Source organism: Heterodontus francisci, unplaced genomic scaffold, assembly GCF_036365525.1.
Source record: "Heterodontus francisci isolate sHetFra1 unplaced genomic scaffold, sHetFra1.hap1 HAP1_SCAFFOLD_1040, whole genome shotgun sequence".
Taxonomy (NCBI): domain Eukaryota; kingdom Metazoa; phylum Chordata; class Chondrichthyes; order Heterodontiformes; family Heterodontidae; genus Heterodontus; species Heterodontus francisci.
The window spans coordinates 1-17513 of record NW_027141171.1 but is presented as its reverse complement, the minus strand read 5'-3'; the positions used below and the strand labels follow the sequence as shown (position 1 = coordinate 17513).

The following is a 17513-nucleotide window of genomic DNA, read 5'->3' as shown; positions in this document are numbered from 1 at the left end:
TTAAACGTCTCTATAGTACCTGCTTCCACCACCTCCCCTGGCAGCAAGTTCCAGGCACTCACCACCCTCTGTGCAAAGAACTTGCCTCGCACATCCCCTCTAAACTTTGCCCCCCCTCACCTTAAACCTATGTCCCCTAGTAACTGACTCTTCCACCCTGGGAAAAAGCTTCTGACTATCCACTCTGTCCATGCCGCTTATAACTTTGTAAACCTCTATCATGTCGCCCCTCCACCTCCGTCGTTCCAGTGAAAACAATCCGAGTTTTTTTTTTAGAATTAGAATATTACAGCGCAGTACAGGCCCTTCGGCCCTCGATGTTGCGCCGATCATCTGACCTACACTATTCCATTTACATCCATATGTCTATCCAATGACCACTTAAATGCCCTTAAAGTTGGCGAGTCTACTACTGTTGCAGGCAGGGCGTTCCACGCCCCGACTACTCTCTGCGTAAAGAAACTACCTCTGACATCTGTCCTATATCTTTCACCCCTCAACTTAAAGCTATGTCCCCTCGTGTTTGCCATCCTCATCCGAGGAAAAAGACTCTCACTATCCACCCTATTGATTATCTTGTATGTCTCTATTAAGTCACCTCTCCTCCTCCTTCTCTCTAACGAAAACAACCCCAAGTCCCTCAGCCTTTCCTCGTAAGACCTTCCTTCCATACCAGGCAACATCCTAGTAAATCTCCTCTGCACCCTTTCCAAAGCTTCCACATCCTTCCTATATTGCGGTGACCAGAACTGCACGCAATACTCAAGGTGCGGCCTCACCAGAGTTTTGTACAGCTGCATCATGACCTCGTGGCTCCGAAACTCGATCCCCCTACTAATAAAAGCTAACACACCATATGCCTTCTTAACAGCCCTATTAACCTGGGTAGCAACTTTCAGGGATTTATGTACCTGGATACCAAGATCTCTCTGCTCATCTACACTACCAAGAATCTTCCCATTAGCCCAGTACTCTGCATTGCTGTTACTCCTTCCAAAGTGAATCACCTCACACTTCTCCGCATTGAACTCCATTTGCCATCTCTCAGCCCAGCTCTGCAGCCTATCTATGTCCCTCTGTACCCTTCGACACTATCCACAACTCCACCGACCTTCGTGTCATCCGCAAATTTACTAACCCACCCTTCTACACCCTCATCCAGGTCGTTTATAAAAATGACAAACAGCAGTGGCCCCAAAACAGAACCTTGCGGTACACCACTAGTAACTAAACTCCAGGATGAACATTTGCCATCAACCACCACCCTCTGTCTTCTTTCAGCTAGCCAATTTCTGATCCAAAGCTCTAAATCACCTTCAACCCCATACTTCCGTATTTTCTGCAATAGCCTACTGTGGGGAACCTTATCAAACGCCTTACTGAAATCCATATACACCACATCCACGGCTTTACCCTCATCCACCTGTTTGGTCACCTTCTCGAAAAACTCAATAAGGTTTGTGAGGCACGACCTACCTTTCACAAAACCGTGCTGACTATCTCTAATGAACTTATTCTTTTCAAGATGATTATAAATCCTGTCTCTTATAACCTTTTCCAACATTTTACCCACAACCGAAGTAAGGCTCACAGGTCTATAATTACCAGGGCTGTCTCTACTCCCCTTCTTGAACAAGGGGACAACATTTGCTATCCTCCAGTCCTCCGGCACTACTCCTGTCGACAATGACGACATAAAGATCAACAACAACGGCTCTGCAATCTCCTCCCTGGCTTCCCAGAGAATCCTAGGATAAATCCCATCTGGCCCAGGGGACTTATCTATTTTCACTCTTTCCAAAATTGCTAACACCTCCTCCTTGTGAATCTCAATCCCATCTAGCCTAGTAGGCTGTATCTCAGTAATCTCCTCGGCAACATTTTCTTTTTCTACTGTAAATACTGACGAAAAATATTCATTTAACGCTTCCCCTATCTCCTCTGATTCCGCACACAACTTCCCACTACTATCCTTGATTGGCCCTGTTCTAACTCTTATCATTCGTTTATTCCTGATATACCTACAGAAAGCCTTAGGGTTTTCTTTGATCCTATCCGCCAATGACTTCTCGTGTCCTCTCCTTGCTCTTCTTAGCCCTCCCTTTAGATCCTTCCTGGCTAGCTTGTAACTCTCAAGCGCCCTAACTGAGCCTTCACGTCTCATCCTAACATAAGCCGCCCTCTTCCTCTTGACAAGCGCTTCAACTTCTTGAGTAAACCACGGCTCCCTCGCTCGACAACTTCCTCCCTGCCTGACAGGTACATACTTATCAAGGACACGCAGTAGCTGCTCCTTGAATAAGCTCCACATTTCGTTTGTGCCCATCCCCTGCAGTTTCCTTCCCCATCCTACGCATCCTAAATCTTGCCTAATCGCATCATAATTTCCTTTCCCCCAGCTATAATTCTTGCCCTGCGGTATATACCTGTCCCTGCCCATCGCTAAGGTAAACCTAACCGAATTGTGATCACTATCGCCAAAGTGCTCACCTACATCTAAATCGAACACCTGGCCGGGTTCATTACCCAGTACCAAATCCAATGTGGCATCGCCCCTGGTTGGCCTGTCCACATACTGTGTCAGAAAACCCTCCTGCACACACTGGACAAAAACAGACCCATCTAAAGTACTCGAACTATAGTATTTCCAGTCAATATTTGGAAAGTTAAAGTCCCCCATAACCACTACCCTGTTACTCTCACCCCTGTCGAGAATCATCTTCGCTATCCTTTCCTCTGCATCTCTGGAACTATTCGGAGGTCTATAGAAAACTCCCAACAGGGTGACCTCTCCTCTCCTGTTTCTAACCTCGGCCCATACTACCTCAGTAGACGAGTCCTCAAACGTCCTTTCTGCCGCTGTAATACTCTCCTTGATTGACAATGCCACACCCCCCCCCCTCTTTTACCCTCTTCTCTGTTCTTACTGAAACATCTAAATCCCGGAACCTGCAACATCCATTCCTGCCCCTGCTCTACCCATGTCTCTGAAATGGCCACAACATCAGGATCCCAGGTACCAACCCATGCTGCAAGCTCACCCACCTTATTCCGGATGCTCCTGGCGTTGAAGTAGACACACTTTAAACCAAGTTCTTGCTTGCCAGTGCCCTCTTGCATCCCTGTAACCTTATCCCTGACCTCACTACTCTCAACATCCTGTACACTGGAACTACAATTTAGGTTCCCATTCCCCTGCTGATTTAGTTTAAACCCCCCCGAAGAGCACTAACAAATCTCCCCCCCAGGATATTGGTACCCCTCTGGTTCAGGTGAAGACCATCCTGTTTGTAGAGGTCCCACCTACCCCAGAAAGAGCCCCAATTATCCAGGAAACCAAAACCCTCCCTCCTACACCATCCCTGCAGCCACGTGTTCAACTCCTCTCTCTCCCTATTCCTCTCTTCGCTCGCACGTGGCACAGGCAACAACCCAGAGATAACAACTCTGGTTGTTCTCGCTCTAAGCTTCCACCCTAGCTCCTAGTTGCCGAATAGATCAGCTCCCAAGCTCATGCACAAATCCCACTGCCTGGGACAGGGCTGCCCGAGCAACGTTGAAAGAAAAGCATGGCCGGCTGGTTTGAAAAGTTAGATTTATTCCCAGGCGTTCGACGAGTGAGATGTCGGCAGCATCGTCTGCCTGTTACACACTCAGCGGTACAGGTAGTCAGCCTGAATGTTGGCTCCGATCTCCGCTTCCCACTTGTCCCCATTGTTCAGAAGCTTCTCCTTGTTGTACAGCAATTCCTCGTGTGTTGCAGTGGAGAACTCAAAGTTAGGGCCCTGTCAAAACAAAGCGTGAAAGGGGGGACAAAGTTAACAGTCACTTGTACAAATGTGGGTTCATTAAGTAAAGCAGCATGGATTTGTTAAAGGTATAATCTGCTCTGATGATGCTACCTTCCATGATGGTGCTTCTGATATGACCTCCTTTTTCCTCAACCATGTCCGGCCCATTCCCCGCACCTCTACTCTCACCCCTTCCCCTCCCTCCCAGAACCGTGACGGGGTTCCTCTTCTCCTCACTTTTCACCCCACCAGCCTCCATATCCAAAGGATCATCCTCCGCCATTTCCGCCACCTCCAGCGTGATGCCACTACCAGTCGCATCTTCCCCTCCCTTCCCCTATCAGCATTCCGAAGAGATCGTTCCCTCCGCGACACCCTGGTCCACTCCTCCATTACCCCCACCACCTCGTCCCCGTTCCATGGCACCTTCCCCTGCAATCGCAGGAGGTGTAATGCCTGCCCATTTACCTCCTCTCTCCACACTATCCCAGGCCCCAAACACTCCTTTCAGGTGAAGCAGCGATTTACTTGTACTTCTTTCAATGTAGTATACTGTATTCGCTGCTCACAGTGTGGTCTCCTCTACATTGGGGAGACCAAGCGCAGACTGGGTGACCGCTTTGCGGAACATCTCCGCTCAGTCCGCAAGCAGGACCCTGAGCTTCCGGTTGCTTGCCATTTCAACACTCCCCCCTGCTCTCATGCTCACATCTCAAATATGTAAACAGATTATGGAAAGATGTAGGAGCAACAGGGTGGTGGTGATAGGAGATTTTAATTTTCCCAACATTGACTGGGATTCACTTAGTGTTAGAGGTCCAGATGGAGCAGAATTTGTAAGGAGCATCCAGGAGGGTTTTCTAGAGCAGTATGAAAATAGTCCAACTCGGGAAGGGGCCATACTGGACCTGGTGTTAGGGAATAAGCCTGGCCAGGTGGTTGAAGTTTTAGTAGGGGACTACTTTGGGAATAGTGATCACAATTCCGTAAGCTTTAAAATAATCATGGACAAAGACGAGAGTGGTCCTAAAGGAAGAGTGCTAAATTGGGGGAAGGCCAACTATACCAAAATTCGGCAGGAGCTGGGGAATGTAGATTGGGAGCAGCTGTTTGAAGGTAAATCCACATGTAATATGTGGGAGGCTTTTAAAGAGAGGTTGATTAGCGTGCAGGAGAGACATGTTCCTGTGCGGCACAGTGGTGCAGTGGTTAGCACTGCAGCCTCACAGCTCCAGGGACCCGGGTTCAATTCTGGGTACTGCCTGTGTGGAGTTTGCAAGTTCTCCCTGTGACCGCGTGGGTTTTCGCCGGGTGCTCCGGTTTCCTCCCACAGCCAAAGACTTGCAAGTGATAGGTAAATTGGCCATTATAAATTGCCCCCAGTGTAGATAGGTGGTAGGGAATATGGGATTACTGTAGGGTTAGTATAAATGGGTGGTTGTTGGTCGGCACAGACTCGGTGGGCCGAAGGGCCTGTTTCAGTGCTGTATCTCTAAAATTAAAAAAAAATTAAAATGAGGGATAGAAATGGCAAGATTAGGGAACCATGGATGACAGGTGAAATTGTGAGACTAGCTAAGAGGAAAAAGGGAGCATACATAAGATCTAGGAGGCTGAAGAAAGACGAAGCTTTGAAAGAATATCGGGAATGTAGGACCAATCTGAAACGAGGAATTAAGAGGGCTAAAAGGGGTCATGAAATATCTTTAGCAAACAGGGTTAAGGAAAATCCCAAAGCCTTTTATTCATATATAAGGAGCAAGAGGGTAACTAGAGAAAGGATTGGCCCACTCAAGGACAAAGGAGGAAAGTTATGCGTGGAGTCAGAGAAAATGGGTGAGATTCTAAACGAGTACTTTGCATCGGTATTCACCGAGGAGAGGGACATGACGGATGTTGAGGTTAGGGACAGATGTTTGATTACTCTAGGTCAAGTCAACATAAGGAGGGAGGAAGTGTTGGGTATTCTAAAAGGCATTAAGGTGGACAAGTCCCCAGGTCCGGATGGGAAGCGAGAGAGGAAATAGCTGGGGCCTTAACAGATATCTTTGCAGCATCCTTAAACACGGGAGAGGTCCCGGAGGACTGGAGAATTGCTAATGTTGTCCCCTTGTTTAAGAAGGGTAGCAGGGATAATCCAGGTAATTATAGACCGGTGAGCCTGACGTCAGTGGTAGGGAAGCTGCTGGAGAAGATACTGAGGGATAGGATCTATTCCCATTTGGAAGAAAATGGGCTTATCAGTGATAGGCAACATGGTTTTGTGAAGGGAAGGTCATGTCTTACCAACTTAATAGAATTCTTTGAGGAAGTGACAAAGTTGATTGATGAGGGAAGGGCTGTAGATGTCATATACATGGACTTCAGTAAGGCGTTTGATAAGGTTCCCCATGGTAGGCTGATGGAGAAAGTGAAGGCGCATGGGGTCCAAGGTGTACTAGCTAGATGGATAAAGAACTGGCTGGGCAACAGGAGACAGAGAGTAGCAGTGGAAGGGAGTTTCTCAAAATGGAGACGTGTGACCAGTGGTGTTCCACAGGGATCCGTGCTGGGACCACTGTTGTTTGTGATATACATAAATGATTTGGAGGAAAGTATAGGTGGTCTGATTAGCAAGTTTGCAGACGACACTAAGATTGGTGGAGTAGCAGATAGTGAAGGGGACTGTCAGAGAATACAGCAGAATATAGATAGATTGGAGAGTTGGGCAGAGAAATGGCAGATGGAGTTCAATCAGGGCAAATGCGAGGTGATGCATTTTGGAAGATCCAATTCAGAGTGAACTATACAGTAAATGGAAAAGTCCTGGGGAAAATTGATGTACAGAGAGATTTGGGTGTTCAGGTCCATTGTTCCCTGAAGGTGGCAACGCAGGTCAATAGAGTGGTCAAGAAGGCATACGGCATGCTTGCCTTCATCGGACAGGGTATTGAGTACAAGAGTTGGCAGGTCATGTTACAGTTGTATAGGACTTTGGTTCGGCCACATTTGGAATACTGCGTGCAGTTCTGGTTGCCACATTACCAAAGGGATGTGGATGCTTTGGAGAGGGTGCAGAGGAGATTCACCAGGATGTTGCCTGGTATGGAGGGCGCCAGCTATGAAGAGAGGTTGAGTAGATTAGGATTATTTTCATTAGAAAGACGGAGGTTGAGGGGGGACCTGATTGAGGTGTACAAAATCATGAGAGGTATAGACAGGGTGGATAGCAAGAAGCTTTTTCCCAGAGTGGGGGATTCAATTACTAGGGGACACGAGTTCACAGTGAAAGGGGAAAAGTTTAGGGGGGATATGCGTGGAAAGTTCTTTACGCAGAGGGTGGTGGGTGCCTGGAACGCGTTGCCAGCGGAGGTGGTAGACGCGGGCACGATAGCGTCTTTTAAGATGTATCTAGACAGATACATGAATGGGCAGGAAGTAAAGAGATACAGACCCTTAGAAAATAGGCAACATGTTTAGACAGAGAATCTGGATCGGCGCAGGCTTGGAGGGCCGAAGGGCCTGTTCCTGTGCTGTAATTTTCTTTGTTCTTTGTCCTGGGGTTGCTGCAGTGTTCCAGTGAACATCAACGCAAGCTCGAGGAACAGCACCTCATCTACCGATTAGGCACACTACAGCCTGCCGGACTGAACATTGAGTTCAATAATTTCAGAGCATGACAGCCCCCATTTTACTTTCATTTTTAGTTATTTTTTTCTTCCTTTTTTTTTACATTCTTTTTTACAATCTTTTTTTTTTGCATTTTTTTCATTTCATCTTAGTTTGTTCAGTTTGCTTACCCACTGTTTTTTTTTTCAGGTTTGCACTTGCTGCTGTTCAACATTCAGTGTATTCACACCTAATCTGTACTAATGCTTTGTCTTTCAACACACCATTAACATATTGTTTGCCTTTGCTCCGTGACCTTTTGGTCAGCTATGTGGCCTGGTCCAATCTGCACCTTCTCCTTTGTTATCTCTTGCCCCACCCCCACCTCACTTGCTCATAACCTGTGACTTTTCTAATATTTGTCAGTTCCGAAGAAGGGTCACTGACCCGAAACGTTAACTCTACTTCTCTTTCCACAGATGCTGCCAGACCTGCTGAGTGGTTCCAGCATTTCTTGTTTTTATTTCAGATTTCCAGCATCCGCAGTATTTTGTTTTTATTTGTTAAAGGCACATTGTGTTTAACTAATTTAATGGAGTTTTTCAATGTGGTAACAGAGAGGGATGATGAGGGTCATGTGGTTGATGTGGTCTACATGGACTTCCAAAAGGCATTTGATAAAGTTCCACATGACAGACTTGTCAGCAAAGTCGAAGTGCATGGAATAAAACGGACAGCAGCAAACGGCTGAGAGAAAGGAAACAGAAAGTATTGTTCAAAATCATGAGGTGTCTGAACAGAATACATCGGGGGAAACTGTTCGCATTGGTGGGAGGATCGAGAAGCAGAGGACATGAATTGCGATTGGCTGTTTTACCAATGACGACACAACGGAAAACCTTTTCACTTTGGGAATGGTTCGGATCCGGAATGAACTACAAGAGTGTGGTGGATGCAGATTCAGCAGTGGGACACACACAGCCCACCTCCCGGTCTTGTACACACCTCCACAATGTCATCCACTGTATACAGAGACACTGAGACACACACAGCCCACGTCCCGGTCTTGTACACACCTCCACAATGTCATCCACTGTATACAGAGACACTGAGACACACACAGCCCACGTCCCGGTCTTGTACACACCTCCACAATGTCATCCACTGTATACAGAGACACTGAGACACACACAGCCCACGTCCCGGTCTTGTACACACCTCCACAATGTCATCCACTGTATACAGAGACACTGAGACACACACAGCCCACGTCCCGGTCTTGTACACACCTCCACAATGTCATCCACTGTATACAGAGACACTGAGACACACACAGCCCACTTCCCGGTCTTGTACACACCTCCACAATGTCATCCACTGTATACAGAGACACTGAGACACACACAGCCCACGTCCCGGTCTTGTACACACCTCCACAATGTCATCCACTGTATACAGAGACACTGAGACACACACAGCCCACTTCCCGGTCTTGTACACACCTCCACAATGTCATCCACTGTATACAGAGACACTGAGACACACACAGCCCACGTCCCGGTCTTGTACACACCTCCACAATGTCATCCACTGTATACAGAGACACTGAGACACACACAGCCCACCTCCCGGTCTTGTACACACCTCCACAATGTCATCCACTGTATACAGAGACACTGAGACACACACAGCCCACCTCCCGGTCTTGTACACACCTCCACAATGTCATCCACTGTATACAGAGACACTGAGACACACACAGCCCACCTCCCGGTCTTGTACACACCTCCACAATGTCATCCACTGTATACAGAGACACTGAGACACACACAGCCCACGTCCCGGTCTTGTACACACCTCCACAATGTCATCCACTGTATAGAGACACTGAGACACACACAGCCCACCTCCCGGTCTTGTACACACCTCCACAATGTCATCCACTGTATACAGAGACACTGAGACACACACAGCCCACGTCCCGGTCTTGTACACACCTCCACAATGTCATCCACTGTATACAGAGACACTGAGACACACACAGCCCACGTCCCGGTCTTGTACACACCTCCACAATGTCATCCACTGTATACAGAGACACTGAGACACACACAGCCCACGTCCCGGTCTTGTACACACCTCCACAATGTCATCCACTGTATACAGAGACACTGAGACACACACAGCCCATGTCCCGGTCTTGTACACACCTCCACAATGTCATCCACTGTATACAGAGACACTGAGATACACACAGCCCATGTCCCGGTCTTGTACACACCTCCACAATGTCATCCACTGTATACAGAGACACTGAGACACACACAGCCCACGTCCCGGTCTTGTACACACCTCCACAATGTCATCCACTGTATACAGAGACACTGAGACACACACAGCCCACGTCCCGGTCTTGTACACACCTCCACAATGTCATCCACTGTATACAGAGACACTGAGACACACACAGCCCACGTCCCGGTCTTGTACACACCTCCACAATGTCATCCACTGTATACAGAGACACTGAGACACACACAGCCCACCTCCCGGTCTTGTACACACCTCCACAATGTCATCCACTGTATACAGAGACACTGAGATACACACAGCCCATGTCCCGGTCTTGTACACACCTCCACAATGTCATCCACTGTATACAGAGACACAGACACACACAGCCCACCTCCCGGTCTTGTACACACCTCCACAATGTCATCCACTGTATACAGAGACACTGAGACACACACAGCCCACCTCCCGGTCTTGTACACACCTCCACAATGTCATCCACTGTATACAGAGACACTGAGACACACACAGCCCACGTCCCGGTCTTGTACATACCTCCACAATGGCATCCACAGGACAAGCCTCCTGACAGAAGCCACAGTAAATGCACTTAGTCATATCGATGTCATATCTCGTTGTTCTGCGACTCCCATCGGCCCTCGTCTCAGCCTCAATTGTGATCGCCTGAAAAAGGGGGGGGCAGAGCGAGAGAGAGAGAGGGGGCAGAGCGAGAGAGAGAGGGGGCAGAGAGAGAGAGAGGGGGCAGAGAGAGAGAGAGAGAGGGGGCAGAGCGAGAGAGAGAGAGGGGGCAGAGCGAGAGAGAGAGGGGGCAGAGCGAGAGAGAGAGGGGACAGATAGAGAGAGAGAGGGGACAGATAGAGAGAGAGAGGGGGCAGATAGAGAGAGAGAGGGGGCAGATAGAGAGAGAGAGGGGGCAGAGAGGGAGAGAGAGGGGGCAGAGCGGGAGAGAGAGGGGGCAGAGCGGGAGAGAGAGGGGGCAGAGCGGGAGAGAGAGGGGGCAGAGCGGGAGAGAGAGGGGGCAGAGCGGGAGAGAGAGGGGACAGAGAGGGAGAGAGAGGGGGCAGAGAGGGAGAGAGAGGGGGCAGAGAGGGGGCAGAGAGGGAGAGAGAGGGAGAGAGAGGGGGCAGAGAGGGAGAGAGAGGGGGCAGAGAGGGAGAGAGATGGGGCAGAGAGGGAGAGAGATGGGGCAGAGAGGGAGAGAGATGGGGCAGAGAGGGAGAGAGAGGGGGCAGAGAGGGAGAGAGAGGGGGCAGAGAGGGAGAGAGAGGGGGCAGAGAGGGAGAGAGAGGGGGCAGAGAGGGAGAGGGGGCAGAGAGAGAGAGAGAGGGGGCAGAGAGGGAGAGAGAGGGGGCAGAGAGGGAGAGAGAGGGGGCAGAGAGGGAGAGAGAGGGGGCAGAGAGGGAGAGAGAGGGGGCAGAGAGGGAGAGAGAGGGGGCAGAGAGGGAGAGGGGGCAGAGAGAGAGAGGGGGCAGAGCAAGAGGGGGCAGAGAGAGAGGGGGCAGAGAGAGAGAGAGATGGGGCAGAGAGGGAGAGAGAGGGGGCAGAGAGGGAGAGGGGGCAGAGAGAGAGAGGGGGCAGAGCGAGAGAGAGAGAGAGAGAGAGGGGGGGCAGAGCGAGAGAGAGAGAGGGGGCAGAGCGAGAGAGAGAGAGGGGGCAGAGAGGGAGAGGGGGCAGAGCGAGAGAGAGAGAGAGAGAGAGAGGGGGCGGAGCGAGCGAGAGAGAGAGAGGGGGCGGGGCGAGCGAGAGAGAGAGAGGGGGCGGAGCGAGAGAGGGGGCAGAGCGAGAGAGAGAGGGGGCGGAGCGAGAGAGGGGGCAGAGCGAGAGAGAGAGGGGGCGGAGCGAGAGAGAGGGCAGAGCGAGAGAGAGAGGGGGCAGAGCGAGAGAGAGAGAGGGGGCAGAGCGAGAGAGAGAGAGAGAGGGGGCAGAGCGAGAGAGAGAGAGAGAGAGGGGGCGGAGCGAGCGAGAGAGAGAGAGGGGGCGGAGCGAGAGAGGGGGCAGAGCGAGAGAGAGAGGGGGCGGAGCGAGAGAGTGGGCAGAGCGAGAGAGAGAGGGGGCGGAGCGAGAGAGGGGGCAGAGCGAGAGAGAGAGGGGGCGGAGCGAGAGAGAGGGCAGAGCGAGAGAGAGAGGGGGCAGAGCGAGAGAGAGAGAGAGAGAGGGGGCAGAGCGAGAGAGAGAGAGAGAGGGGGCAGAGCGAGAGAGAGAGAGAGAGGGGGCAGAGCGAGAGAGAGAGAGAGAGAGGGGGCAGAGCGAGAGAGGGGGCAGAGCGAGAGAGGGGGCAGAGAGAGAGAGGGGGCAGAGCGAGAGAGAGAGAGAGGGGGCAGAGCGCGAGAGAGAGAGAGAGAGGGGGCAGAGCGCGAGAGAGAGAGAGAGGGGGCAGAGCGAGAGAGAGAGAGGGGGCAGAGCGAGAGAGGGGGCAGAGAGAGAGAGGGGGCAGAGAGAGAGAGGGGGCAGAGCGAGAGAGGGGGCAGAGCGAGAGAGAGAGAGAGAGGGGGCAGAGCGAGAGAGAGAGAGAGAGGGGGCAGAGCGAGAGAGAGAGGGGGCAGAGCGAGAGAGAGAGAGAGAGGGGGCAGAGCGAGAGAGAGAGAGAGAGGGGGCAGAGCGCGAGAGAGAGAGAGAGGGGGCAGAGCGCGAGAGAGAGAGAGAGGGGGCCGAGAGAGAGAGAGCGCAAAGAAAGTGTTAATCAGGGTCAATTTAACGGTGATGAAGCCACCCTCACCGCCCCGCTCCACACCCCGGCCCGCCCCCATGGCCGCGCCCGCTCCACACCCTCGCCAGCCCCCAGGCCCCGCCCGCTCCACACCCTTGCCCGCCCCTTGGCCCCGCCCGCTCCACACCCTTGCCCACCCCCTGGCCCCACCCGCCTCCTGGCCCCGCCCGCTTCACACCCTCGCCCGCCCGCTGGCCCCGCCCGCTTCACACCCTCGCCCGCCCCCTGGCCCCACCCGCTCCCACCCTCGCCCACCCGCTGGCCCCGCCCGCTTCACACCCTCGCCCGCCCCCTGGCCCCACCCGCTCCCACCCTCGCCCACCCGCTGGCCCCGCCCGCTTCACACCCTCGCCCGCCCGCTGGACACCATCACCCGCTCTCCATACATACCTGAGCAGGACAGACAGCCTCACACAGTTTACAAGCAATACAACGTTCCTCGCCCGAAGGATATCTTCGCAAAGCGTGCTCGCCTCGGAACCGAGGACTCAGCGGCCCCTTCTCAAACGGGTAGTTCAGGGTGGCTGGTTCCCGAAACAAGTAGCTCAATGTCATAGCGAGCCCTGCAAACGAAAAGGAGAGTTACTGATGTTACCGCGGACACAGTGATCGGCGGTCAGCGAGCGATCGGTGGTCAGTGAGCGATCGGCGGTCAGTGAGGTTCCTCGGACAGTGAGTGATCGGCGGTCAGTGAGTGATCGGCGGTCAGTGAGCGATCGGTGGTCAGTGAGTGATCGGCGGACAGTGAGTGATCGGCGGACAGTGAGTGATCGGCGGACTGTGAGGTTCTTCGGACAGTGAGTGATCGGCGGTCAGTGAGTGATCGGCGGTCAGTGAGCGATCGGCGGTCAGTGAGCGATCGGCGGACAGTGAGGTTCCTCGGACAGTGAGTGATCGGCGGTCAGTGAGTGATCGGCGGTCAGTGAGCGATCGGCGGTCAGTGAGCGATCGGTGGTCAGTGAGCGATCGGCGGTCAGTGAGGTTCCTCGGACAGTGAGGTTCCCCGGACAGTGAGTGATCGGCGGACAGTGAGCGATCGACGGACAGTGAGCGATCGACGGACAGTGAGCGATCGACGGACAGTGAGTGATCGGCGGTCAGTGAGCGATCGACGGACAGTGAGCGATCGACGGACAGTGAGGTTCCCCGGACAGTGAGCGATCGACGGACAGTGAGTGATCGGCGGTCAGTGAGCGATCGACGGTCAGTGAGTGATCGGCGGTCAGTGAGGTTCCTCGGACAGTGAGGTTCCCCGGACAGTGAGTGATCGGCGGACAGTGAGCGATCGACGGACAGTGAGGTTCCCCGGACAGTGAGCGATCGACGGACAGTGAGTGATCGGCGGTCAGTGAGCGATCGACGGACAGTGAGGTTCCCCGGACAGTGAGCGATCGACGGACAGTGAGCGATCGACGGACAGTGAGGTTCCCCGGACAGTGAGCGATCGACGGACAGTGAGTGATCGGCGGTCAGTGAGCGATCGACGGACAGTGAGGTTCCTCGGACAGTGAGTGATCGGTGGTCAGTGAGCGATCGGCGGTCAGTGAGTGATCGGCGGTCAGTGAGTGATCGGCGGACTGTGAGTGATCGGTGGTCAGTGAGCGATCGGCGGTCAGTGAGTGATCGGCGGACTGTGAGTGATCGGTGGTCAGTGAGCGATCGGCGGTCAGTGAGTGATCGGCGGACTGTGAGGTTCCTCGGACAGTGAGCGATCGACGGACAGTGAGGTTCTTCGGACAGTGAGTGATCGGCGGACAGTGAGGTTCCCCGGACAGTGAGTGATCGGCGGACTGTGAGGTTCCCCGGACAGTGAGCGATCGACGGACAGTGAGGTTCCCCGGACAGTGAGTGATCGGCGGACAGTGAGCGATCGGCGGACAGTGAGCGATCGGCGGACAGTGAGTGATCGGCGGACAGTGAGTGATCGGCGGTCAGTGAGCGATCGGCGGACAGTGAGCGATCGGCGGACAGTGAGCGATCGGCGGTCAGTGAGCGATCGGCGGTCAGTGAGTGATCGGCGGTCAGTGAGCGATCGGCGGACAGTGAGCGATCGGCGGTCAGTGAGTGATCGGCGGTCAGTGAGCGATCGGCGGTCAGTGAGTGATCGGCGGTCAGTGAGCGATCGGCGGACAGTGAGCGATCGGCGGTCAGTGAGTGATCGGCGGTCAGTGAGCGATCGGCGGTCAGTGAGTGATCGGCGGACTGTGAGTGATCGGTGGTCAGTGAGCGATCGGCGGTCAGTGAGTGATCGGCGGACTGTGAGGTTCCTCGGACAGTGAGCGATCGACGGACAGTGAGGTTCTTCGGACAGTGAGTGATCGGCGGACAGTGAGGTTCCCCGGACAGTGAGTGATCGGCGGACTGTGAGGTTCCCCGGACAGTGAGCGATCGACGGACAGTGAGGTTCCCCGGACAGTGAGTGATCGGCGGACAGTGAGCGATCGGCGGACAGTGAGCGATCGGCGGACAGTGAGTGATCGGCGGACAGTGAGTGATCGGCGGTCAGTGAGCGATCGGCGGACAGTGAGCGATCGGCGGACAGTGAGCGATCGGCGGTCAGTGAGCGATCGGCGGTCAGTGAGTGATCGGCGGACAGTGAGCGATCGGCGGTCAGTGAGTGATCGGCGGTCAGTGAGCGATCGGCGGTCAGTGAGCGATCGGCGGACAGTGAGCGATCGGCGGTCAGTAAGTGATCGGCGGTCAGTGAGGTTCCAAGGACAGTGAGTGATCGGCGGTCAGTGAGTGATCGGCGGTCAGTGAGCGATCGGCGGACAGTGAGTGATCGACGGACAGTGAGTGATCGGCGGACTGTGAGGTTCTTCGGACAGTGAGTGATCGGCGGACAGTGAGTGATCGGCGGTCAGTGAGGTTCCTCGGACAGTGAGTGATCGGCGGACAGTGAGGTTCCCCGGACAGTGAGCGATCGACGGACAGTGAGGTTCCAAGGACAGTGAGTGATCGGCGGTCAGTGAGGTTCCCCGGACAGTGAGCGATCGGCGGTCAGTGAGGTTCCCCGGACAGTGAGTGATCGACGGACAGTGAGGTTCCCCGGACAGTGAGTGATCGGCGGACAGTGAGCGATCGGCGGTCAGTGAGGTTCCTCGGACAGTGAGTGATCGGCGGACAGTGAGGTTCCCCGGACAGTGAGTGATCGACGGACAGTGAGGTTCCCCGGACAGTGAGTGATCGGCGGACAGTGAGCGATCGGCGGACTGTGAGGTTCTTCGGACAGTGAGTGATCGGCGGACAGTGAGTGATCGGCGGTCAGTGAGGTTCCTCGGACAGTGAGTGATCGGCGGACAGTGAGGTTCCCCGGACAGTGAGGTTCCCCGGACAGTGAGTGATCGGCGGTCAGTGAGTGATCGGCGGTCAGTGAGGTTCCTCGGACAGTGAGCGATCGACGGACAGTGAGGTTCCAAGGACAGTGAGTGATCGGCGGTCAGTGAGGTTCCCCGGACAGTGAGCGATCGGCGGTCAGTGAGGTTCCCCGGACAGTGAGTGATCGACGGACAGTGAGGTTCCCGGACAGTGAGTGATCGGCGGACAGTGAGCGATCGGCGGTCAGTGAGGTTCCTCGGACAGTGAGTGATCGGCGGACAGTGAGGTTCCCCGGACAGTGAGTGATCGACGGACAGTGAGGTTCCCCGGACAGTGAGTGATCGGCGGACAGTGAGCGATCGGCGGACTGTGAGGTTCTTCGGACAGTGAGTGATCGGCGGACAGTGAGTGATCGGCGGTCAGTGAGGTTCCTCGGACAGTGAGTGATCGGCGGACAGTGAGGTTCCCCGGACAGTGAGGTTCCCCGGACAGTGAGTGATCGGCGGTCAGTGAGGTTCCTCGGACAGTGAGTGATCGGCGGACAGTGAGTGATCGGCGGTCAGTGAGGTTCCTCGGACAGTGAGTGATCGGCGGACAGTGAGTGATCGGCGGACTGTGAGGTTCCTCGGACAGTGAGCGATCGGCGGACAGTGAGTGATCGACGGACAGTGAGTGATCGGCGGACAGTGAGGTTCCTCGGACAGTGAGTGATCGGCGGACAGTGAGGTTCCCCGGACAGTGAGCGATCGGCGGACAGTGAGTGATCGACGGACAGTGAGTGATCGGCGGACAGTGAGGTTCCTCGGACAGTGAGTGATCGGCGGACTGTGAGGTTCCTCGGACAGTGAGCGATCGGCGGACAGTGAGTGATCGACGGACAGTGAGTGATCGGCGGACAGTGAGGTTCCCCGGACAGTGAGGTTCCCCGGACAGTGAGCGATCGGCGGTCAGTGAGGTTCCTCGGACAGTGAGTGATCGGCGGACAGTGAGGTTCCCCGGACAGTGAGCGATCGACGGACAGTGAGGTTCCAAGGACAGTGAGTGATCGGCGGTCAGTGAGGTTCCCCGGACAGTGAGCGATCGGCGGTCAGTGAGGTTCCCCGGACAGTGAGTGATCGACGGACAGTGAGGTTCCCCGGACAGTGAGTGATCGGCGGACAGTGAGCGATCGGCGGACAGTGAGCGATCGGCGGTCAGTGAGCGATCGGCGGTCAGTGAGTGATCGGCGGTCAGTGAGTGATCGGCGGACAGTGAGGTTCCCCGGACAGTGAGTGATCGGCGGTCAGTGAGCGATCGGCGGTCAGTGAGCGATCGGCGGTCAGTGAGCGATCGGCGGACAGTGAGCGATCGGCGGTCAGTGAGCGATCGGCGGTCAGTGAGCGATCGGCGGACAGTGAGAGGTTCCCCGGTCGGCGAGAGGTTCTGGTTTCCTCTCCACTGCCCCTGGCCTACACAGATGATTATGAATAGCGTGAAGTTTGTTCTCACCTCGGAATAACTCTGTCCATAACAGAGTTTGTGCAGCATTGTCAGTGATTGTTCGTAAATCCTTGGGTTCCTCCTTCAGATTGACGTACTCTGCCGGAATAGTAGATCCAATCACTTGAGTAATGGAGAGTAGCAGAGATACACACGACAGATACTGTATTAACACCCAGAGCAAACACACACACACGACAGATACTGTATTAACACCCAGAGCAAACACACACACACGACAGATACTGTATTAACACCCAGAGCAAACACACACACACGACAGATACTGTATTAACACCCAGAGCAGACACACACAA

The 17513-nt window shown here is 54.0% G+C and overlaps 1 protein-coding gene across 1 annotated transcript; it reads right to left on the bottom strand.

Moving 5' to 3' along the window:
* Nucleotides 1–3578: 3578 nt before the first annotated feature.
* LOC137362376 (NADH dehydrogenase [ubiquinone] iron-sulfur protein 8, mitochondrial) lies at nt 3579–17319 on the bottom strand (the record flags this gene model as incomplete). The annotated part of the gene is made up of 4 exons (XM_068026781.1): nt 3579–3785; nt 10227–10355; nt 12790–12962; nt 17206–17319. Coding segments are annotated over 4 exons (548 nt in total), but the record flags the coding sequence as incomplete, so codon positions are not given.
* Between the last annotated feature and the right edge of the window lie 194 nt (nt 17320–17513).